General features: G+C 40.8%; 1 protein-coding gene across 3 annotated transcripts in view; it reads right to left on the bottom strand.

Annotated features, from left to right (window-relative positions):
- Positions 1 to 26448, bottom strand: part of LOC112227902 (RNA-binding Raly-like protein) — a 156889-nt gene that overhangs the window by 88313 nt on the left and 42128 nt on the right. For all 3 annotated transcript variants that reach the window (XM_024392892.2, XM_024392894.2, XM_024392893.2), the window contains exon 2: positions 1058 to 1331. In XM_024392892.2, the coding sequence (XP_024248660.1) occupies positions 1058 to 1313 (256 nt within the window). In that variant the 5' untranslated portion in view covers positions 1314 to 1331. The remainder of the gene's footprint in view (positions 1 to 1057; positions 1332 to 26448) is intronic.

The raw sequence follows: 26448 nt of genomic DNA, 5'->3' as shown, positions 1-26448 counted from the left end.
CACAACACCATCATTTCTCTCCTTTTTATCTTCTACTTTTTCTCTCTCTTTGACACACTCTCACTGCCCTTGCATGCAATTACATCTAACCAAATGGGCTAGTTTTAATAGTGGTCTCTTGGCTATATTCTGCATTATGTATAGAGAGCTGATGCTTTGTGCCACAAATTTACATTGCAAAAACAAAACAACTTTTCTGAAAGCAGGTCAATTGGATAATGAGACTGCAGTTAAAGGGTAAGTTATCTGTAGCACCTCCTTGTTAAAAGTAGTGGTCCCAAGAGAGGTCAGGGATTTCAGTTAGACGGTGTACTGCTGTAGCGCATCTGTAATTTATCTTTATGTCTCCTGAGGGAACACACTGAAGAAATTTTAAAAGGTGAGAACCAAAATGGCTGCTGTTTAGAGGCTCACCTACTCAAAATCTATAGATCTAGAGTCACAGAAAAGGTTTTAAATGCTAACCTTGGCACAGCAAAACAACCCTGAAACTAGCATTGCAGTGTGTCAACCAAGGTCATATTCAGTTGAAAGAAAACATTTTTGAAACAGAGTGAACAAAGAGGTAGCTACTGCCTGAATTTTTACAAAAAGAAAACAGGTCTGTGCTTTCCTTTAGTGGTTTTAGCCACAGGAACTCTTAAAGGAACTTGACATACTTTAGTGAGCCACATTCTAACTGTGTTGACATACGCTACTACTTAAACTAATGGATTCAGCAGGTCCCCTTTCCCGAGAACAGCACGACATACATACTCTTCAACCTCGAGAACCATGAGAGCATCTAAACAAGCCTAAAAGACGTCTCAGGCATGATGGGTCCCCATGAGGGACATACAGTCCATTACTCTAAAATAGCACAGTCTATATTAAAACTATTGCTGTGTTCAATGGCAATGAGTACAGATGCATAATGCACTTGAAACCAAATGTCCAAGTTTACCAAGCCATTTCCTGGCTATATGTTGGCTAAAAGAGGTCAAAACAATTAACTCAACACTGAAAGAAAATCTGATGCTCACATGAGAAACCAGGGAAAATCAAAATGGCAACTCACCGAGCGGCTGTCCAGCGATGATACGTGCGTTTTCTCCGGCCACGGCGGCGCGAGCATTCCTCTCGCTGATGTACTGGACGAAGGCGAAGCCCTTGTGAACGGAGCAGCCTACGATCCTGCCATACTTGGCGAAGATGACCTCGATGTCGGTCTTCTTGACGATGGCGGTGTTGAGGTTGCCGATGAAGACTCTGGAGTTGAGGGAGCGCGGGTCATTCTTGTTGGTCACGTTGCTGGTCTGAATCTTACCGGTCATCCTCCTCCGGTTGCCCTCCTGGGACACAGACAGATACAAGGAGTAGAGGGCTTTAGAGTCACTAGTTAACCCCAACCCCTTTGCTGAGAGTTGATCTAATGTGAATGGAGAGAAGACAGCATGTTCAACTTTGGTTTATTTTATGCTAGTGCAATGATCAAGTGAGAGTAGCAATAATGAACACCGCAGACAACTAAACCATGTGAGATGACTGCAACAAGTTTATATCACATATTGAGCATACTAGTGATCAGTCACAAATTTGTTTTGAATACATTTTGCACAAGTATTTGAAGTGATACGTCTATTTTTACAACAGTGTCTCTTTTTGTGTGATGTCAAAATGTCCCCTGAAATGGATTATGACTTCTGAATGCCGCCCTCACAACCATTTTAAGTGAGCTTGTCATTGGCCCTTACATAACATTGTAGCATTGTCAGTTATAAAGATATCATCGGGTTGCACAGAGTCCTTGTGTCAACAGGAATAGGCTTGAAATACACAGATTTGGGCTGTACAGCACTTCATTCAATGCTTCTCGATGTGACAGCCCTGCACCTAGAGCGCAAAACACCATGCTTGTCACTGCTATACCAAGTTCACTAATCTCCTTCAGGGCTGTCTTCAGCATCTCAATGGAATCTCTCAGACTAGCATTCATCACACTGATTGAGACATTTTACTAGGGAAAAAGGGGATACCTAGTGAGTTACAGAACTGACTGCATTCAACTGAAATGTGTCTTCCGCATTTAAAGCCCAACCCCATGATGCCTTAATCGACATCCACGTCATCGGCGCCCGGGGAGCAGTTGTTGTAAAGGTTTGCACGACCAATAATGTGACAACTGTTGTGATTTGGGGGACCACATAAGCATTTACCCCGTGTCAAACAAGCAAACTGGTGCCACCGTTGTTAATGTCTAAAAGAGTACCATGCTGTATACTGTAATTGAATTGACCTTGGAATACAATAACAGAGTTAAGTGCAATATTCAGTAACAGAGAAAACAATCACTGATCGTCCTGGTCTCTTGCTTCAGTGTCCCTGAGACAGGAGAAAGGGAGATAAGATCTATTCTGCTTTGAGACCAAATACCTGAATAATGGATCCAATTCTCAGTAAATAGGATTAGTTACCATGGTAACGCAGATACTGACTGACGCACGCACACACGCACACATGCACTGTTGCATTGTTGTGAGGTCCCAGAAATGTAGGTATTCATTCATTTTCCACCAAGGTGACTTACCAGCTGAAATTTTCCCATTTCCCTCAAAGCTCAGGCAAACACAATGTGTGGTCTGTGGTCTGATAAAACATTTCTATCTCCCAGAATTTGCACAATGCTACACATTTCACTCTCCTCTCAGTTTATGTAATTTCCTTAATTATAACTTATAGCTACATTTCAGTACACTAATTGACTAATACTTCACCCTTTGTAAGGTTTCATGATCTGTTTATAAATAGGTCAAATGGCATTATTTCTAACCTGAATCCCATGGCTAAACATGCATATTTCCCCCCATTTGACATGCGTGACTATTACTAACCTTCAATAAGACGCAATATTGCCCAAGTCAAATACTACCAACAGAACTGTTCCTGACCATTGAGTGAAGTTTCTCTCCAAAACTAGCTTGTTTTGTACCTGGCCGAGGGAGGAAGCTGTTCAGTCAGCCGCTAAATAGAGAGCAGCCATGTGATTTACAGGGGAGAGATTCTCTGTCAGTCGTCCATTACACCCGAGACTGAGATCACTCTAGTATGGCTGTTCAGCAGCCCACTCGGGAACATAAACACCACTCCTTCATGGCTTTCTCTGACTTGTGATAGTACAGTATATGCGTAAGCCATTACACACTCCGTCTGCACTTCAAAATCATCTACTGTCCTGTGAGTGTTGAATCTAAAGTATCATAGAATGGAGACCCTTTCTTCAATGTGTGTGTGTGTACTGTAATATATGTAATATAGACGGTAATTGTAGGTATTATCAACAGTAAAAATCTCTGAAACGTTTAACTTTAGTATACTGTAAATTATAGTGCATTGGATGAAAAATGCTGTATTTCAAATGGTATTGTAATTATCCCCCACAGAATACAGTACCGTACCATATCTTTGGAGCACCACAAACCTTTTGACCATTAATTAGTGGGTGCATGGTATTGTTGTTTCTGGCTCATTAACCCGTTTTTAGGTGTCTTGGAAGAGGCTATATCGGATGGGGCCACAGTGTCTCCTGACCCCTCCTGTCTCAGCCTCCAGTATTTATGCTGCAGTAGTTTATGTGTCGGGGGGCTAGGGTCAGTTTTTTATATCTGGAGTACTTCTCCTGTTTTATCCGGTGTCCTGTGTGAATTTAAGTATGCTCTCTCCACTTCTCTCTCTATTTCTCTCTCTCGGAAGACCTAAGCCCTAGGACCATGCCTCAGGACTACCTGGCATGATGACTCGCTGTCCCCAGTCCACCTGGCCATGCTGCTGCTCCAGTTTCAACTGTTCTGCCTGCGGCTATGGAATCCTGACCTGTTCACCGGACGTGCTACCTGTCCCAGACCTGCTGTTTTCAACTCTCTAGAAACAGCAGCAGTGGTAGAGATATTCTTAATGATCGGCTATGAAAAGCCAACTGACATTTACTCCTGAGGTGCTGACTTTCTGCACCCTCGACAACTACTGTGATTATTAATATTTAACCATGCTAGTCATTTATGAACATTTGAACATCTTGGCCATGTTCTGTTATATTCTTCACCTGGCACAGCCATAAGAGGAATGGCCAACCCTCATAGCCTGGTTCATCTCTAGGTTTCTTCCTAGATTTTGGCCTTTCTAGGGAGTTTTTCCTAGCCACTGTGCTTCTACACCTGCATTGCTTGCTGTTTGGGGTTTTAGGCTGGGTTTCTGTACAGCACTTTGAGATATCAGCTGATGTACAAAGGGCTATATAAATACATTTGATTTGATATATTTGTTGCACCTGTGAGTAAGAATGTTGTATCAATTGAACTCATATGTGATTACAACGCCCCAACAATTTAGTGGTCATAAACAGTCAAATTATGATTTTCATGAAAATTGATGATATTTGTATGAAACCAGATCAAAGTATGGCGACCAAAGTATTAAAAAAATGATTGTTGCTTCTATATTGATAAAGTTTGATCATTAAGTTACTGGTCCCCTCCCCCATGTCTAACACTTGGATTCAGGATTATTAAGAGGGTAGGTTGACATCCCCTTCACCCTAACTCTCATTTTAATACACCAATGGTAACACGTTATTCTCTTACCTACTTTAAATAAGTATCGCCTTGTAACCAACATCGGAGAAGGCGTGTTTGCAGAGGGGTGTGGTTTATATATCTACATAGATACTCTACATTGCAAATATATCCTGAACAAAAATACAAACACAACATGTAAAGTGTTGGTCCCATGTTTCATGAGCTGAAATAAAAGATCCCAGAAATGTTCCATACACACAAAAAGCTTATTTCTCTCAAATGTGTTTATATCCCTGTTAGTGTGCATTTCTCCATTGACAAGATAACACCTTTGACAGTGCTGTCAGTCAAGGCAAGCTCATGAATATAAGCTTGTTTGCTTTTGTCAATTTTTTTTGCATTTATATCCAAAACAAATATTATGGGTGATATTTTAGTCGCTTGGAAGGCTATTTTACATGGGAATCAGAGTGACTGTTCGGGAAATTGAAAATGTATAGGGGACAGATTGGACGGACAGCAAGGCTTAAACCTCGGATGGTTGAGCATTTTGCCATGTCCTTTTGATCTGTTTTGCCCAGTTTGGATTCCTTTGTTAAGGCCTCCAGAAGTGCAAGTGACATAAAACATAAAATATTCATTCGTATGCTATAAACGCCTGCTTGCAACAATCCCTTGTAATTACAGTAAAATACTGTGAAATACAAACTCCGTCCCTTAGTGAATTTCATTCATTCATCCATTCACTCCAATTACGGTAGCATTTACTTTTTTAAATGGCTAATTCAGTAAATTTGACTGTAATTGTACTGTGTGTTATTACACAGTACCTGCATTGATGAGGTATTTATAATGCAGTTGGCATATTTTACTTGCCACCATGCTGCCTGTGAACTACTGTCAAATTCACAGCAACCCCTGTAATCCTTAAGAGTTTAAGCAGGGGGGATCAATTACCCATATTTAACCCCTGCCTTTGGCACTGCTTACAAATATACTTCCATCATTTTTTAAAAACTGGTACCGGACTATCTTCAGACGAGTCTTGTGAGGCTTTGTGGAGAGCAAAACATCTCGCCTTTCCATAGCGGGGTCATATAGTGTGTAGCCCAAACTGTTCGGACTCTACAGACAGAAGTTTGCAGATCGTCGGGTACCTACTTCAGAAGAGTCCCGTGACGGGGGGTCGTAAATCAAAACGGAGCACAACATTGTGATTGTCTCATCTTTCCATAGAGTGGCCGTACTAGTTTTTGTCGGCCAAACCGTTCAGACATTTTCGTGAGAACAATTTTCGGAATGTCTCATTGTCTGACAAACATCGCTGTGGCTCGGCAACCTTCCACCCCAGATGCGGAAGGCCACCATTAGCGGATGTGGTGGACTGAGATGCAGCCCGTGCAAAAACCCCCAGATATCTCTAGTTTAAATAGGCAGATTTTATGGGGATTTTTAAATTATGCTAATTACATTTCCGCGGGGGAGCGGACATCGACTCTAGGCTGAAGTATGTGTTTGACTTGTTTCTGAGCTTGATTACATTGTGAGTCACCTGCTCTTATAGCCTTGATATTTATTGGCAAGCAATAAAAATGGTGCAGGTACACACACACACACACACACACACACACACACACACACACACACACACACACACACACACACACTCATTTTTTATGGGTTTACTGTTATGATGAGCATCGAAAAGTAATTTAGGCTGGCAACTCTGACACCCAAATGGACGTTGTGGACAGGGAATTAAGAAAGTCCACAAATAAGCGTTGGACCGTTAGATTGCCTCTCAATGTCATCCGATAAATCACGTGGGTAATCACATGTGCCCTCTTCCTCACCACTGCCTCCTCATCACTGTTAGAGTTCCGGTCTTTTTTTCAGCACGGGCCTCTGAATAGATTTCATCTCCACTTTTCCTGTTGCTGTTTACTTTATTTACAGCCTGCATTAAACTCAACCACTTGAGTGACATTGCAATGAAGAGGACATTAGATTACAACTTGGACGTCAAACATGGAGCAAACTGATTATGTATGGGAAATACTAAATGCTGCGGAAACAGGTACAGCAAAAGATCTAAGAATGACCTAAGTCATTTCAGTGATAAGCCCACTATGCAATGTCCTAGTTCCCTGTTCCCAATATCCCCTTCTCATAAGCCTAACAGAAATACTCTCCAACTAATTTCTTCCTCTGAAATAAGGCCATAATGATATTGGTTCTCCAAGAGTTGACTGAAATCCATAACCTTCCCCAACATAATAGACTGATGCAAAAAAAAAAAAGACTCAGGATGAGAGAGTTGGATGACAAACTGAGCAGGGCAAGTGCTAGGACTGGCAGTGTAATGGATTGTACCAAGGTAGAGAAGGTTCTCAAAAGGGAACCGTTTGAGTTCAGAAGACGTCTGCCTATGGGTTCATTAAGCTATTCTCCAGAATTGACTTCCTGTGTAATTTACAACTCTGCCACTGCTCATTTCCCCCTCTGCCACAGTCGCCCTACTCTGACTGTTGCCAAGGCAGCCTGTCATAGTGACAATCCGCCTGAAAAAGCTCAGTCAAACACTCACCTGTTTTCCCCACTGTGACTGGACACTGTGCACAACAAGATCCCTCGATACAGTAAATTACTTCACTCTATTAGTGTAATGAGTATAGACTACCGATATTACATTGTCTCTTGCCTTCCTCATTCTACAGCAATGGGTCTAAAGTAACTCAAGGACCATGAAATGCAATATGTAAAAGGTCTCTCTCTATAAACCTCACTCAAAGATGTTCTTTAGGTTCAGTTCATTCATTGCCTTCTGTGGAATGTGGGACAACATGTCACTATTGTCGGCTGCGATGTCCATGTTGTAGCTAATGTTCACTGTATGAATTCTGTAACATGACATTACTAAGACTGAGAACACCATTCTTCTTCCAACACGGAACTAAAACCCTTCCCTGCAGGAGTTTTCTCCTCACCTTGAACAAAGGTGTGGTGTGGGACAAGGGGAGGAAAGGGAGCTACAGGAGTTTGTGTTTGGGAGCATTGCAAATACCAAATGGATAACTGTGGAACTCGAAATTGCCTGAAAGGAATCACTTGTCCATGATGGACAGGGAAACACTTTTGCAGTGACTGGATTTAATTGCTTTCCAACGTACGGTCGAGCTACACATTATTTACACCAATCTCTCCGAACACAAAGAGGTGCTAATAAAAAAAAGATCAATCCCTGTCTGGTTGCAGTTCCACTTGATTGGTAAGGCTGGCACGTTCACTCTAAAAAAAAAAATGCTGGGTTAAAAACATCCCAGTGGGAGGGTAAACAGTGGACAGAACACACGTTGGGTTATTTTTTGACCCAGCCAGTTGGGACACCGTTGAGAGTAAATGTTATTCCGGTTCATCTGTTATTCCGGTTAATCTGTTCTGTTGTATTGTCCATACAATATTTGTTACGGTTGAGCACGGACACTTTTGTAGCTTAATGACACTTGCAGAAGTTGAGTTTCTCAAGTGATTACGTATATATCCCAAAGTTGGGATAATTATTACTTTTAGGATATTTAAACAATCAAATAAAATATATAGTGTGTAAAATAGTGAAGGGGCATTTTAATTTGCGGTATACTAACATAATATGATGAACAGGTCACGGTCAAGGTTGGCCAAAAAGACCTATCTGAAAGGCACGGCCCCATTAGGTCACCACTTCTAAAGACTGATCTACTGGGTCAACCTACTGTAGCATGAAAGTGAATAAAAACCCAACTGATGGTTAAATTAACCCATGTTTGGTAATCCAAAGAATTGGCCTACTGGGGGCGTGGCTTTCAGAAAGTTATTTTCGGGCATTCATGTTCATCATGTTAAGTTGGTAAGCTGAAAATAAACACGTTCCTTCTGTTTTTGCACAATAATTATCTTTATATAAAATTCATGACACTATTATAACATAGTGGTAATTATCCCAACATTAGGACATGCATAGGCACTTAAGAAACGCGTACTCTTGCGTAAGCCTTATTAAAACTACAAATGTGTTCGTGCTGAACCTTTACATGTGCTGACAATACAACAGAACTGGATTTACATTTACTCTCATGGGTGGCCAAAAATAAATATCTGAAAGCCACACACCTACTAAGTCACGCCTCCAGTCTTCTGATCTGCCCTGTTGGATCATAGCTTAATAAACCAGCAACAACAACACAACTTAAAGAAAAAAATGGGTTGTTTGTGACCCAACTGGCTGAGTCAAAATAAACCAAAGTGTGTGCTGTCCAATATTTACCCAAATTGCATTGTTTTTAACCCAGCATAGGTGTCATTTATCATAATTTGAAACCAACTTCTTCGTAAAAGATGGCTCTCCCATATAGGACATGCAAATCTCCTCGATAGAAGGGAAAATTGAAGAAAAACCCTCTGCACTGGAGACAGACGTTGGGATGAGTGATGATAATGCTTGTAGTCAGCTCAGGGTTAGCCCATGTGTGAAGTCAACAGGTTCCCCTTCTGATGACTTAACCTGAAGATCTCATCCCTCTGTCTACCCCCACTTATTTGACCCCTGTGTATTGCCTCAGGTGATTGGTCAAATCCGTGGGCTCCAGGCCAATCCATTATCTACTGCAAACCTGCCTTGGTCTGCACAACGCTTGCCCCCCAGCTTACCCTTGGACATTGGACATATGTCTAGCTACTACCTCTCTTGGAATATACCAGTGTGAGACAGATGGTATCAATATTGTCAGCCTGTAACAACAGTGTGAATGTCACCGAGTTCAGTATCTATTTGCATCGATCTGCAGATCTGCGATCTGAGGTACAGCAGAGATATATCAATTGGATTTAAAGGTACCACCAAACATCTCTCAGGTTGTCGGGTCAAAGCAGGCAATCATACACACATGCTTACGGTTGGTAATGCAGTGACTGAGTCTTAGTTGTTTTGGGTGTACTTGATTTCAAGGGATGCTCTTCTTCCCTCGTTAGAATCTATGTCATGATTAGAACTCTTAGTACCAGGTGCAACTGAAAGTGCTTTTAATGGGAAGAAATTAGCATTTGCTTATGTGGCACTCTGCAGGGGAAGTAAAACAGTGTCTCAACTCTTCATTAGTACAGATAATCACCGGTCCAACTATTATTAGTGGCTCCTTCAACAAGCAAAGTTTTGAATCATAAATATACAGAGTACATTTTGGTTATCAAAGGTATGCTTCTATCAGAACTGATACCATGTGATGGTGAAACATTCTTTGGCACCGATGAGTGGGGTTTAAGGACAATTAGCATTTGAGGGAACACATTCTTGTTTCATCAATAACACTTTTTGAAATATATTCACTAAAAAGTCTTGGCGGTTGTCCGAGACATATTTGCTTGGTGGAAATCAAAACATTTGACTACAAAGAGTCTGAAAGTGCTCTGAAAGTGCTTTAAGTGCTGAAATGCCTGTCTTTATCAGCATGATGACAGTCCATTATGTGTCTCTCAAGGCTTGCCTGAGACAGCCTGAGTCTGATTGGAAGGATGAAGAAATGGAAATCATTTGCAAATGGACAAAATACTCAGACAAACACAAAAGGCAACATTCCCAACTGAGTTAGTGACCGGAAGTGACCATCTCCCAGAACTGAGAATTGTGCCGCATTTTCAATTTCCTGACCCTTTAAGTTTTATGTGTGTCTGCAGTGTACATTATAAAAATATCCAACTACTGTACATTATCTCTACTCTGTATTAGATTCTCCCTCTCTGTTCTCCAATGGTGCTATGTTGACAGCATGTGAAACATCAGTAGTCTTGACTTGACCCATGAGTAAGGAATCTCCTCATCCACCAGACCACCACCCACTTTCCTTCCCTGCAGTACACCTCTCATCTCTGACACCACAGTGACGCCATGTTGGTAGTTCTGCGTCTCAACCTCTTTTTTTCTACAGTGCATATTTCTCATGCAGAAGTAATGCACGATGAGGTAGACAGGGAGCGCACACAGACCTGCTTCTGATTTTTCCTCCCCTGTTCTCACTCAGAAAAACACAGCTGTGAAGTAGCCCTGAGGTATGTATATGTGTGCTTGTGTGTGTCTGTCTATGTGTGTGTGTGTGTGTGTGCGCAAGTATGTGTGCATGTTGTGCACGCATGTGTGTGTATGTCATAACGATGCCTCAAACGATTTGCCTTCCACAGTATGTGCATATACAGTAGAGAACTATCTACTAAGACTAGCCACACAATTCAGTTTGATTTGATGCGTACCTCTGCTACAAACTCAAGGTTAGATTCTTGTAGAATTACTGAACCTCTCTGGCCCTCAAGCTCATCTGCGTTCCCCTGCAATTTCTCTGCCTCACCATGCTTTTCTCATGATCGACATATATCCATAGCACAGACAGAAGAGCCTGTCAGTTTGTGCATCTTTTTTATTGGCTTGTAATTTCATCATTAACATATTGTACTCTGTTTAAGGTTGATGCAAGGTGCACTCTTAGAAAAAAAGGTGCTTTCTAGAACCTAAAAGGGTTCTTTTGGCTGTCACATAGGGAAACCCTTTGAAGAACCCTTTTTGGTTCCATGTAGAACTCGTTTGGTTCCAGGTAGAACTCTTTTGGTTCAAGGTAGAACATTTTGTGGTTCCATGTAGAACCTTTCCCACGAAGGGTTTTTACATAGAATCCAAAAAGGTTCTACCTAGAGCCAAAAAGGGTTCTACCTGGAGAAATTTAGAGGCTTCCACACATTCAGATTAGAGGCTTCCACACATTCCTAGTTTATTCTGGACCATAGTCCCCCCACAATTTAGGAAGACCCTGATAAGAAAGTGTGCAGTTTGTCAAAAAGTACATAACATTAGTTACAGTATCATGTTACCCTTTATTATGCATAAAAGGGCTTGTATAATCCTTTGTGTAACATCAATTCAAGATACCCAATATCAACTTCAAAGAATCTCCCCGAATTCAATGACAGCTTTTAATCTTCTCTGGGACTCACTGAAATTTCTCCAGTTCTGTTTTAAGGACGACAGGACATACCCACCAGCTGTGTTTTGCTGGGACAGACGTCCTTCTCGGTGCCATTGAAGTGTGTTCGGAGTGAGGCTGATAAAACAGAGAAGACTAATTGAGACAGAGACTGCCCCTAGCCTGCATTCTTTGCCCTTCTGTTGACTGAAGACACTTTGGTAATTACAGCTGCCAGAACACACCAATCAGTCGAACGATTGTGCAATCACAGGTTAAGCGCTACCATTAAGGGGGATTCTAGGATATCTCGCTGTCATTAACGCCCCTGCAATATCTTATATTCATAGTCATAATTGAACACTTTGGCTACATCATGTTGTCCAGACACGAGGATGACCCCATGAATTGTCAAGGACAATCTTAATCTCATCTTTACTGTAACTATGTTCCTGCAGCTTTTTCCATCTTTTTCTTTGAGACTGATTTCTTGCAAAAAGTCGACAGTTTCTTACACTGTATGTACCTGGCGAATCAATATCCTTCCACCTTTCCGCTGTAAAAAGACTGGTGATTTTTATTTCCTATTTTGCTTTGTTCTGTTTGGGGAGGACTGATGTTTTTGTTTTTTTGGAGCCATGCAGTGAGGTTACAGAGATGAACAAGAAGCTTAACTGACAACTGCATGTTGATGGATCTGTCTGTCAGACAGGCTTAGGGGTCCTTTCCCTCTGAGATTATGTGATCTATTAGATGTCTCAGAAAACACATCAACCATCAACAATTTGACTAACAGCATGTCTGAAAACCATATCGCCTCCGGCTCTAATTTTCACTGTTTATTTGAGTTCAATCACTTGGTCTCCTATAAGCTTAATGTGTAGGCTAACTACTGAATATTAGAACATTGGGCAATTCAAAGGAAATGCAGATAAAGGTATAACCACCCATATACCAGTTTTAGGTTTGGGGAGGAAGGTGTAACATGTATTCTCCTCTGGGCTAGAAAGAGTTGTCCAACCAGAGTCTTGTTGTCAAATAATTCATGTGAGACATGCAAGTCCTCCAGGTGGGGAAGTCAGACAAAGAAATCGATTCCACCCAATCATTTACCAGTCTGAACCGGAACAAACACATTAACTCTCTATGAACCAAGATGCCATAGTTTGACTCCAAGGAGAGTGCTCTGTCAAAACGCAGTCAATTTTAAGAAAGGGAACATTTGTAGATACCTATCCCTGTAGGTAGATACATATATCCCCATTGCTGGCTGAATGGTTCAACTTAAAACATGCTTCAGGCTGAGAAGTAAATTGTCTCCGAGAGGTAAATTATATGTTCAACTGCATTATTTAATTGGGTGCCAGTGCATGGTGTCTATATTAAGCATGGTTCACGCCCTCACCCTCTCCTGGCAGAATCCTCATTACTCCCATTCATAGCACTCTCCTTTAATTGCACAGTGTTTGTAATGGAGAAAGCCCAAATAAAGGGTCCTCCATATTTGATGGCTCCTCCATCCACTGTGTATGAATCTTTCAGCAGAGGTGCACTTGATGTCTGCAGCCCATTGAATTATTCAAGTCTGGGGAAGCACTCCATAAGAGGAATGACGAAGAGGCAAAATCAGATAGGGTTAATGAGAGAGACCGTCACGCTAAATATGTCTCTCCATATTAGCCACAATCTTTCTCTCTTTTTTCTTCCTATCTTTTTTTCTTCATCTCCTTTCTGGTGGTATTCTGGAAAAATTGCCCTTTATGCCCCACTGTTTTCTTAACCTTCTATTGCACATCATTGCCCTCAGGCAAGACAAAACCTTTTTGCCCCTGACATCCGCCCATATAAATAATTTAAAAATCCTACACATGACAATATGTGATGACATGTCTGTAAATAATCCAATGAGGTGCAGAAGTTGGTATGATATATAAATTGGGGGAGGGACATTATTTCAGGAAGCAGAGTGACCTGAGCGCATGGCGTGAGAGATGGGTAAGATAATTTAATTATTTTGCATTTTTAAATAGATAACTTTGTTAGGTGCCTCCTAAGAAGAGGTAGGTGCAGGAGTCAGGAGCAGGAGAGCAAGGAATTCCAGTTTGCACAGTCGTTTATTATAAGTCCCAACCCACTGTCAACAGGCGGGGAAAATCCCAAAACACACGAAGGAGAAACCTCTACTCCTAACACAGTACCATCGGTACAACAACTGTGAGGGAAAAAAACCTGTGGCGCAAACAAGCACCCATAACAGAGCTAACACAGCAAAAATAATCCTGCACAAAGACTAGCAGGCAGCGGAGGTTAATAAACCCACCGAAATGAACTAATCAGACACAGGTGATAACAACAACAGACAGACACAAACGAAAAGGAAAAATGGATCGGTGGCAGCTAGTAGGCCGGTGACGACGACCGATGAGAACCGCCCGAACAGGGAGAGGAGCCACCTTCGGTGGAAGTTGTGACAAACTTCACAATAAAACACTTGTCTAGGAACCACTAAATAAGGATTTTTGATAGGTTTTGAACATAGATTGTTTTTATATATATTTGATTTAAAAAAAATGTTTTGCCTTGGGGCATTTTGCTGTTATGCTACTTTTTTGGTTGCCTTGGGGCAACAATGTACAGTTAGGCTACTTTTCAGGGCAATATCAGGATCAATGAATTACATGTAATTTAATGTAAAATGATGGCCTTGGTCAATGTTTTGAGCCTAAGTGAGCAGTAAGGATATGATGATATGATAGTGAGGACAGTGAGCTGAGGACAGCGAGGAAGAATGGACCCCAGAATCAGGTTTGAGAGGCAATGAAATACTAGTTTACGCCCAACTTGCATTTTCTTACAAAATAGTGCTTGTTTCTATTATGTTGCACTTAATAAATGTTCTGAAAATATTGGATATTCATTTTATGTTTTAGGACCCTTATGGCACCGCTTTGCCCTGAGGCAACCAAAAATAATCTTGGTGAGAAGGGAAAAAGTTATTTTTTAAATTACTGATGCATTATCAGAAAGCCTTCCAAAAAATAGGATGGCATATTTTTTTCAATTAAAAAACCTAAATGTGTGCAGTAGAGGGTCTGTAGCCCTGAATGACTGGCCTAATTACCTTAATAAATGTTCTGAAAATATTGGATATTCATTTTGTGTTTTAGGACCCTTATGGCACCGCTTTGCCCTGAGGCAACAAAAAATAATCTGAGTGAGAAGGGTAAAAGTTATTTTTTAAATTACTGATGCATTATCAGAAAGCCTTCCAAAAAATAGGATGGCATATTTTTTTCAATTAAAAAACCTAAATGTGTGCAGTAGAGGGTCTGTAGCCCTGAATGACTGGCCTAATTACCTGCTAATTTAGTGGACAGACCAATGACTCAGAGCTGTGATTAGTGGGTAGACATACAGGACAGAGAGTAGGTTCTGGATGTAGCCATGCAGAGCCCAGAGGGCACCTCCATGGGTCCCCAGAGCTCCAAGATGGTCATTGCTGTTTCATTGAGGGTAGTGGCTTGTTTTATTACTCTGGATTTGTTCATCTTTTACTGAAGAGTGATTCTATCACTGCACACTGCAAGGCCACATATATCAGTGGAATATATCACAGGCTGAGATTAACTGTCTGAATACACAAACGTACTGTGTGTGGACACAAGCTGAATAAGTATAGAACAGTGGAAGCTCCTCAGAGGAGGAAGGGGAGGACCATCCTACTCAGTGAATTTCAGATTTTTGTCTCAGATTTTTGTCTACTAAATATATTCATGACACTTAAAAACGGATTAAAACACACGGTTTTGATATGAAGTAGCCTCAATAGTACCCTCTAGGGTAGCACCATGGTGTAGCGAGAGAACAGCTATTTGCTTAACATGGTGCCGACAGAGATGGTCGCCTCGCTTGGCGTTCTTAGGAAACTATGCAGTATTTTGTTACGCCAGGAAATGTAAGTCTTGTTACATCCAGCCGGGAAGAATGATTGGATATACAGTTGAAGTCTGAAGTTTACATACACTTTGGTTGAAGTCATTAAAACTCATTTTTCAACTACTCCGCAAATTTCTTGTTAACAAACGATAGTTTTGGCAAGTCTGTTAGGACATCTATTTTGTGCATGACACAAGTAATTTTTCCAACAATTGTTAACTTCTTGGATATAGGTGGCGCTCTTTTAATTTATGGATAAAAAAACGTGCCCGTTTTAAGCGCAATATTTTGTCACGAAAAGATGCTCGACTATGCATATAATTGGCAGCTTTGGAAAGAAAACACTCTAAGGTTTCCAAAACTGCAAAGATATTATCTGTGAGTGCCACAGAACTCATGCTACAGGCGAAACCAAGATGAAACTTCAACCAGGAAATGGGCAGAATTTTTGAAGCTCTGTTTCCCATTGTCTCCTTATATGGCTGTGAATGCGCCGGGAATGAGCCTGCCCTTTCTATCGTTTCTCCAAGGTGTCTGCAGCATTGTGACGTATTTGTAGGCATATCATTGGAAGATTGGCCATAAGAGACTACATTTACCAGGGGTCCGCCCGGTGTCCTTTGTCTAAATTGGTGCGTAATCTACAAGCTGCACGCAGTCATCCAGTGATTGAGAGGAGAGAGGAGGCTTTCAACGAACGATATATCATGAAGAGATATGTGAAAAACACCTTGAGGATTGATTCTAAACAACGTTTACCATGTTTCAGTCGATATTATGGAGTTAATTTGGAAAAAAGTTAGTTGTTTTGAAGACTGAATTTTCGTTTTTTTTTGGTAGCCAAACGTGACGCACCAAACGGAGCAATTTCTCCTAAACAAATAATCTTTCAGGAAAAACTGAGCATTTGCTATCTAACTGAGAGTCTCCTCATTGAAAACATCTGAAGTTCTTCAAAGGTAAATTATTTTATTTGAATGATTTTCTGTTTTTTGTGAAAATGTTGCCTGCTGATGCTAACGCTAAATGCTACGCTAAATGCTACGCTAGCTGCACTAGCTGTTACACAAATGCTTGTTTTGCTATGGTTGAGAAGCATATTTTGAAAATCTGAGATGACAGTGTTGTTAACAAAAGGCTAAGCTTGAGAGCTAGCATATTAATTTCATTTCATTTGCGATTTTCATGAATAGTTAACGTTGCGTTATGGTAATGAGCTTGAGGCTGTATTCACGATCCCGGATCCGGGATGGCTCGACGCAAGAAGTTAACAGACAGATTATTTCACTTATAATTCACTGTATCACAATTCCAGTGGTTCTGAAGTTTACATACAATAAGTTGACTGTGCCTTTAAACAGCTTGGAAAATACCAGAAAATGATGTCATGGCTTTAGAAGCTTCTGATAGGCTAATTGACATCATTTGAGTCAACAGGAGGTGTACCTGTGGATGTATTTCAAGGCCTACCATCAAACTCAGTGGCTTTATGCTTGACATCATGGGAAAATCAAAAGAAATCAGCCAAGACCTCAGAAAAAAATTTGCAGACCTCCACAAGTCTGGTTCATCCTTGGGAGCAATTTCCAAATGCCTGAAGGTACCACATTCATCTGTACAGACAATAGTACGCAAGTATAAACACCATGGGACCACACAGCCGTCATACCGCTCAGGAAGGAGACGCGTTCTGTCTCCTAGAGATGAACATACTTTGGTGCGAAAACTGCAAATCAATCCCAGAACAACAGCAAATTACCTTGTGAAGATGCTGGAGGGAACAGGTACAAAAGTATCTATATCCACAGTAAAATGAGTCCTATATCAACATAATCTGAAAGGCCACTCAGCAAGGAAGAAGCCACTGCTCCAAAACTGCCATAAAAAAGCCAGATAAAAATAGAACTGTTTGGCCATAATGACCATCGTTATGTTTGGAGGAAAAGGGGGACACTTGCAAGCCGAAGAACACCATTGCAACCGTGAAGCACGGGGGTGGCAGCATCAGGTTGTGGGGGTGCTTTGCTGCAGGAGGGACTGGTGCACTTCACAAAATAGAGGGCATAATGAGGACGGAAAATTATGTGGATATATTGAAGCAACATCTCAAGACATCAGTCAGGAAGTTAAAGCTTGGTCGCAAATGGGTCTTCCAAATGGACAATGACCCCAAGCATACTTCCAAAGTTGTTGCAAAATGGCTTAAGGACAACAAAGTCAAGGTATGGAGTGGACATCACAAAGCCCTTACCTCAATCCCATAGAAAATTTGTGGGCAGAACTGAAAAAGCGTGTGCGAGCAAGGAGGCCTATAAACCTGACTCAGTTACACCAGCTCTGTCAGGAGGAATGGGCCAAAATTCACCCAACTTCACCCAACCCAAGTTAAACAATGTACAGGCAATGCTACCAAACACTAATTGAGTGTATGTAAACTTCTGACCCACTAGGAATGTGATGAAAGAAATAAAAGCTGAAATAAATCATTCTCTCTACTATTATTCTGACATTTCACATTCTTAAAATAAAGTGGTGATCCTATCTAACCTAAGACAGGGAATTTTTACAAGGTTTAAATGTCAGGAGTTTTGAAAAACTGAGTTTAAATGTATTTGGCTAAGGTGTATGTAAACTTCCGACTTCAACTGTAAGAGCAACATCAACTTACCAACATTACGACCAGGAATACGACTTTTCCGTAGCGGACCACCACCCAGGACAATGGATCGGATCCCAGTAGGCGGCCCAAAACAACGGCGGCGCAGAAGGGGCAGACAGAGCGGTCTTCTGGTCAGGCTCCGTAGATGGGCACATCGCTCACCACTCCCGAGTATACTACTCACCAATGTCCATTCTCTTGACAACAAGGTAGACGAAATTCGAGCAATGGTTGCCTTCCAGAGAGACATTTGAGATTGTAACATTCTCTGTATCATGGCTCACTCGGGAGTCAGTGCAGCCGGTACAGCTGTACCGTCACCCGGTACAGCCACCCGGTTTCTTTGCGCATTGCCCCAATAGAGGCAATCTCTGGTAAAAAGAAGGGCGGGGGTGTGTGCCTTATGATTAATGAGTCGTGGTGTGATCATAACAACATACAGGAACTCAAGTCCTTTTGTTCACCTGACCTAGAATGCCTTTACAATCAAAGGCCGACTGCATTATCTACCAAGAGAATTCTCTTTGATTATAATCACAGCTGTGTATATCTCCCCCAAGCAGACACCTTGACGGCCCTAACATAACTCCACATATCCTGAGAGTTTGGGAAAATCTGACCACGAATCCATTTTGTTGCTCCCAGCCTATAGACAGAAACTTCCTCAGGTGTGTTCAACACTGGTCGGACCTATCTGATTCCACGCTTCAAGATTGCTTTAATCATGTGGACTGGGATATGTTCCGGATAGCCTCAGACAACAACATTGATGTATATGCTGATTCGGTGAGCAGGTTTCTTAACAAGTGCATCGGTGATGTTGTACCCACGGTGACTATTAAAACCTTCCCCAACCAGAAACCGTGGATTGATGGCAGCATTCGCGCAAAACTGAAAGGGCGAACCACTGCTTTTAATCATGGCAAGGTGACCGGAAACATGACCGAACACAAACAGTGAAGCTATTCCCTCCGCAAGGCAATCAAACAAGCTAAGCGTCAGTATAGAGACAAAGTAGAGTCACAATTCAATGGCTCAGACACGATGTATGTGGCAGGGTCTACAGTCAATCACGGCTTGCAAAAAGAAGCCAGCACCGTAGCAGACACCGACGTCTTGCTCCCAGACAAACTAAACAAATTATTTGCTTGCTTTGAGGACAATACAGTGCCACTGACACAGCCCACTACCAAAACCTGTGGGCTCTCCTTCACCGCAGCCAACGTGAGTAAAACATTTAAACGTGTTAACCTTTTTGTGATAGTGGGCAGCATTTTCACTTTTGGATGAATAGCATGCCCAGAGTGAACTGCCTCCTACTCTGTCCCAGATGCTCATATATGCATATTATTATTAGTATTGGAAGTTTCTAAAACTGTTTGAATGATGTCTGTGACTATAACAGAACTCATATGGCGGGCGAAAACCTGCCATATGCAACGTTGTGTCAGAATTGTTTTTTAAATTACGGAAAAAGCATAATCTGAGAATGGCGCTCAGAGCCCAAAACAGCCAGAGGAATATCCACCATTTTGGTATCACCAAAGTTAGAAACAACAACATTAATATTCACTTACCTTTGATGATCTTCATCAGAAGGCACTCCCAGGAATCCCAGTTCGACAATAAATGACTGATTTGTTCCATAGAGTTCCATCATTTATTTCCAAATAGCCACTTGTTGTTAGCGTGTTCAGCCCAGTAATCCAAATTCATGAGGCGCAGGCACTCCATCCAGACAAAAACTCGAAATGTTCCGTTACAGTCCTTTAGAAACATGTCAAACGATGTATGGAATCAATTGTTAGGATGTTTTTAACATAAAACATCAATAATGTTCCAACCGGAGATTTCCTTTGTCTTCAGAAAAAGCACTGGAACGTGAGGTAACTCTGTTGGGAGCATGCGTCATGAGACCAAGGCTCTCTGCCAGACCACTGACTCAAAGAGGTTTCATTTGCCCCTCCTTTATAGTAGAATCATTATTCAAGTTTCAAAAGACGGTTAACATCTAGTGGAAGCCGTAGGAAGTGCAACCTCATCCATATCTCAATGTGTATTCGGTAGGCCAAGCTTTGAAAAACTACAATCCTCAGATGTCCCACTTCCGGGTTGGATTTTTCTCAGGTTTTCGCCTGCCATATGAGTTCTGTTACACTCACAGACATCATTCAAACAGTTTTAGAAACATCAGAGTATTTTCTATCCAATACTACTAATAATATGCATATTTTAGCATCTGGGACAGAGTAGGAGGCATTTCACTCTGGGCACGCTACTCATCCAAAAGTGAAAATGCTGCCCCCTACCCAAAAAAGTTTAAACAATGCCACTTTATATAATGTTTACATACCCTACATTACTCATCTCGTATGTATATACTGTACTCTATACCATCTACTGCATCTTGCCTATGCCGCACGGCCATCACTCATCCATATATTTATATGTACATATTCTTATTCATTCCTTTACACTTATGTGTTTAAGGTAGTTGTGAAATAGTTAGATTTCTTGTTAGATATTACTGCACGGTCGGAACTAGAAGCACAAGCATTTCGCTACACCGCATTAACATCTGCTAACCATGTGTATGTGACCAATAAAATGTGATTTGATTTTCCATCCTCATCAGGGTACATTGACTTCAATAGTTCTCACCCCCTTCCATTGACTTACACAGTCATTACGATGACTTCCAGAGGATGTCCTACAACCTATCTGCTGAAAGCATAAGCTACAGCTAGCTAGTACTGAAGTGCATAATGTGTGGTGAGTAGTCAAAGAGAAAAAAAGACAATAGTTGAACAGTTTCTTCCAAAATTAAGGAGAAGCAGCAGAGAGAGAAAGCTATATTTCATTGTATTTTTTTCTTCTTCTCAGTTTATCTTTCACTTACTTGGCTAACACAGCTAATTTAGCCTACTCAACAACCTGATTTAAACTGAGAGGAATGCTATTTATGTTAGCACATTGGCTAAGACTATCCAACACTGCAACTCTTCCAAGTCAAGGTAAGCTTTCGGTTTTATTAATTTATTGCCACCGGGGCCCGCCGGTGTAACTGCTAAACTGCTTGCTGTACACTGTACTGCGTGATTGTACACATGGATTGGAATGTGGGTTTTCTAACTCGTTGGTTCTAGTTTTTTGACTATGATGTTAGCTAATATGGCGACAACAATGTACTCTAGGCTGTGTAGCGCTTAGCGGTTATGGTATGAAGGTTTGGCTTGAAGAGATTTGCGCCTATTCACACACAGCTGTTATGTTGTGCACTGAATTCCACAAGGGAAAGGAAAAGGTGAGGAGGAGAGTGAGCTTTCATTTGTAGGCTGGGTTATAGCAACCTCATGATGGCTATAGGGCAAATTCGAGTATCATGGAATAGCCTAAACCTATCGATGTCACTGATCCCTCTGGAACTTTCATTGCGCACACCTGGCCCCTATTCCCACTGATTGTATTTCTATATATGTTTCCCTTTGTTCACCATGGTCCTGTTGATTAATTGTTACTATGTCCGTTGGTGCGTGTACCTGTGCTTTGTGTTTTGGGCTTTCGTGCCCTTGTGGATTGCGCAGATGATTACGGGCCTCGTCCTGTGTGAGAATCATTGTGCGCTAGTGTTATTTATTCAAGGTACTCCTCGCTCTTTTGTTTGGGTTTCAACCCTGTATTTTTTTACATGTTTGTTTTGGTCTTCGCCCCCTTGGCTTTACATGGCACGCTGTAATTTGGAGCATAATAAAAAAAACGATTACGCATTCCTGCGCCTGTCTCCCGAATCATTTATACCAGCTTGACAATCGATGTTACAATGAGTTGGAATGGAATATGAATGACAGTCATCGAATATGCTGTATTAGAAATAACTCCTCCCTAATCTTAAAAGGCACCGACAGCCACAGGTATAGAAAGTATGTGCACTCTCACTACTTACACACCCATGCACGCAGGCATGTACCCATGCACGCACACATGCACACACAGTAGTTGGGGGCTGTGTGTAGGCTTTGGTAAGTGACGGCGACAGAGAGAACAAAGAAACCAAATATATTCAATTCATCACTCTATCCTTATTCCTGCATGTGAATAGTCAATGGTCTGCTTCTGGAAATACATACACAGCAATAGTTGCCTTAGTGCTTCATGCCTTGTAGACTATAAAACAGATTACCATAAGGAATGCACACACACCCATACACACACACGTGCTCATGCACGCACAGTCTTCAAAGTATTACTTTAAAAATGTGGCCAGTTTGACAGTGCAATCTCTCTTCCTTGTGTGTACTTTGAGGATTGTTGAAACATGTATCTTCCTGTCTTCCTCCCCACAGAGATATAAAAAAAACACATTGGCATTGCAGCAGCCCTTTATGTATCCCCTTTGAAGTTAATTACCTAAATAGATCATATGCAAAAGACACAAGTCATAAAGCCAAAAGTTGAGGAGTTCTTTATTAATTATCAATGTTTGCTGTTTGATACTTACAGTTGTAGTAGAACTACTACACTGTAACTACTACTACACTGCTATTCATAGGGTAATTCGAGGTATTATCAACAGTTAAACAAAACAAATCTGAAACATTTTACAGCAGTATACTGTAAATGACAGTGAAATGTGTTGCTTTACAGGGTCAGCCATAGTAGTACGGCACCCCTGGAGCAAATTAGCGTTAAGTGCCTTGCTCAAGGGTACACCGGCAGATTTTTCACCTTGTTGGTTACTAGCGCAACTCTCTAACAACTAGGTTACCTGCTGCTCTAAAATAGCTAGATTTCGATTGGTACTGTAATTCCACTCCACAGAATACTAAAGCAATTGTACACAAGTACGTGTGCTAAACATGTTTTTTAACATATGCTAAAAAAATTGTTTAGCACAACCTAAAGTGTAAAATTGCTCTTCTAAAACGGTTACCATATAATAAAAAACATTATTTTGATAAATGTATTCATAGGCTACTATGTCATCCCACCGTGAAAATATAGGCCTAGTCCCGACACACATCTATGGCTGCTAGGCAAGCCGTCTGGTCGTTCATTCTATCGGTTAGGTTGCAAGATACATGACCCAGTTGTTTGTTCCAAATGTTCCATTGCCATGCTGGCTGGCAACACTCTTCTCCCTTGCTTGCTAGCTAGCCAACTATGGCTAACACGGTCATGTCAAACAGTGCAGCCAGAATAATAGCAAAGTAGCTGCATTTGCATTTGTTTAAGCTGTTTTCTAGTACCATTTATTTGGATACATCCATGACAATTAACTAATGGTGTGCGATTTCGCCTGGCATAGAACATGTGCCCTCTCGTCAGGACACTGTTCAAAGGAGCTAGCCAATATATTAAATACAGAATTTGACTAGCAATCGAGCTGTCTGTAAATTACTGTCAAATTCATGGTTACCCCTTTACAGTGTAGTTAAAGGAAAATGTTAACCTTGGGTGCTTTGAAAAACATCAACTCTTTGTAGTTGAGTCAATTTCATTCCCCACTTCTGAAAAAAACTATGCACGTGAAGGAATGCACAAATCAAATCAGATATCAATGAAAGTGTCTCATCATTGGTTCAATTAGATTTTATTTTGTGATTGTGTCTAATTTCCTGTGTGCATTCTAAAGTTGGAATTACTAACAGCAGGGACCCCACTACTTTCAGAGAGCATAACTATGCTTCACATGCCGTGTTATAAGGATTTCAGAAGTACATTGCTTCATACTTTTAGATGTCTTGATTTGTTCCCTATTAATAAAATAAAGCAAGTCTAGCAGCTATAATCGTGACATGCTTTATCACTATATGGGCAATCTTTTCACTTAAGAAGACTAATTATAATTTTCAACATGACTAATTTAATTGAACATAAATTGCTGTGCAACTCCTCAGGCATAAAAGCACATTTATATTTAAACCAAATTCTACTACGGTATGTCTTCTCCTTTGAATCACAGCACAGGAAACTGAATTTTTATGCCAATGAATTACATTAGGAGAAACTACACATATGGAAATGTAATGTCAAATTGACCTCCAAAGATAATCCCCCATTGTCTGGTCATCAAGAAACCATTCAAAATCCAATCTTAATAAAAGTAGCCTCACTACAGTCTATGAGCTAAATTCAACCAAGTCCACCAGCAATCTCAGTCCAAATGTCAGCCTGGCTGTTTTGGAGGTCAGACTTGACAAAGCAACATCGTTTTCAAACCATCTCCTATTCCTGTTGCATTAGTGACAGGAGCGTCTTGGAGGGGTGAGCTAAAGCCAGGCGATAACGCTAAACTTGAGCAGGAATGTTCCCACATCTGCATTCACCCTTCAACACAAACATCATAACACCCTGCCACACTTACACCTCACCATTTGTACTGTATAGAAACTGAAACATGATACAGAAGCGTTATGTCACGTCAGTGGGATCCGTAATGTGAATGACATAAAAACAGTGCCTAATGCTTGACAAGAGTACATTGACACCGTCCGTATATGTTCCAAAACAAATAGACCATTTGGGTCAGAAGTTTACATACACTCAATTAGTATTTGGTAGCATTACCTTTAAATTGTTTAACTTGGGTCAATTAATGCTTGAAATGGAGGCCCCCTCTCGCCTCTTCATCCACTATGTTTATATTTTATCAGAAGTTCATATCATCAAATGTGACCCTGTGAATTGCTGTTGTAATAGTGTCTAACAAGACTCCAGTGATATGTCTGAGAGGCAGACAGTTCCCAAGATAAAGTAAACACCAAGAATAAAGGAAACAAATGAAGTAAGTGACATTTTTCGTGCTTCTTGGTATTGCTCTAGGAACTTGTCAACACATTTTGCCTTATCTGCTGTGTTAGGAAATTGAATTAAAGTCATCAAGATGAATGACTTAAAGCAATAGAACATCTTAGCACTTTAATTCACCTTATTAACCTGACCACTGCACGGGGGAAAAACCCAGTTATACACACATTGAAAATTGCAAGTAAAAGAGTAGTAGTTGTTGTGGGTTTAAAAGTGGAGTTTCATTACAAAACGCTACATTTCCACTTTCAGAAATGTTTGTAAATTATCAATTTATTGTTTACTACAGAATTTATGAAAGAGATTGGTGTGTTTTCTCCCATCTAATCATGGCATGGGGTTGTTCAATGACAGACATGTATTTTTTTTAATCTATCACTTGATGGTTTCATTTCAATGGGACAAACAAATCATGTTTTGTTGCAAACTCTCAGAGGAATAAGTAGTATTGCTATGTTTACACATTCCATTCTATCTAAACAATGGATATATAGCGTTTTGCAACAAAACCCATTTTAATACACATCTAAAATGTATGAATAAAAAAATCTGAGAACAGTAATATTTTACACACACATGAGGGTACCCATAAGCAATCATTTCTGATGAAAAAACACACTTCTGAAACACATGTTTTTATATAGCGCTTTGGAAGGAGACTCTTCAAGTGGCCATACCCTTTATTTTCATATGGCATATCCTGTGTTAATTATTCGTTTAGCAAAGTATTTCATAATCGCACAGAATAAAACATATTCCTACTACAGTATGACGTGATGGCCACTAACATAGGAAATGTTCTCCCTCGTTTAATGCTTTTTACCAGTTGCATCCAAAGCTGGGCAAGACACAAAATCTGTCAACTCAATCTATTAACATTGGGTGAAGTACCTAGTGAATAATGTAACACAGAGTGAGAAATGAGAAGTGCTGATAGGCCTTCTAATGCAGAGTAAGGATTATGGGAGAGTGGATGGATGGCAGGGTATTTACTTTATAGCTACATTAGCTATCGGAAAACATTCATAAATAAACTATTATTTTATTTACAGTATATTGACCACACTGACCAAAGGCAGAAGTTGTTGATTCTCATATGACACACATAGCATGACATGGTGCTTTCAGTTATTTTCTTACACACACACACACACGCGCACACACACACAATATGCCATCATATGTTTATTCAGTGTACATTCATTCTCCAAATCGCCTAACAGAGTGCAAGAGGATTATTTGGAGGCTCTCATCATATCAAAGCCAATAATATTTATGACAGGGCTGCAGGCAGCTTAGTGTTTACTATTCCCCATCTCTCTGAGGAATGTGGGGAACTCTGGTCCTGGATGATCTCTCTCTCTCTCTTTTTCGCTCACACACACACACACACACACACACAACATGTTTACTTTCTGCCTCTCTCGCACACACACGTTCACGCACACATGCACGCACACGCACAGACAAACACCAGTGGTGTGCATCTAGACTTGCTGCAGCCGTTTTCTTC

Source organism: Oncorhynchus tshawytscha, linkage group LG29 (genome assembly GCF_018296145.1).
Source record: "Oncorhynchus tshawytscha isolate Ot180627B linkage group LG29, Otsh_v2.0, whole genome shotgun sequence".
NCBI lineage: Eukaryota > Metazoa > Chordata > Actinopteri > Salmoniformes > Salmonidae > Oncorhynchus > Oncorhynchus tshawytscha.
Note: the sequence above shows the minus strand (reverse complement) of the source record. Positions and strands in the feature narration are given on the sequence as shown.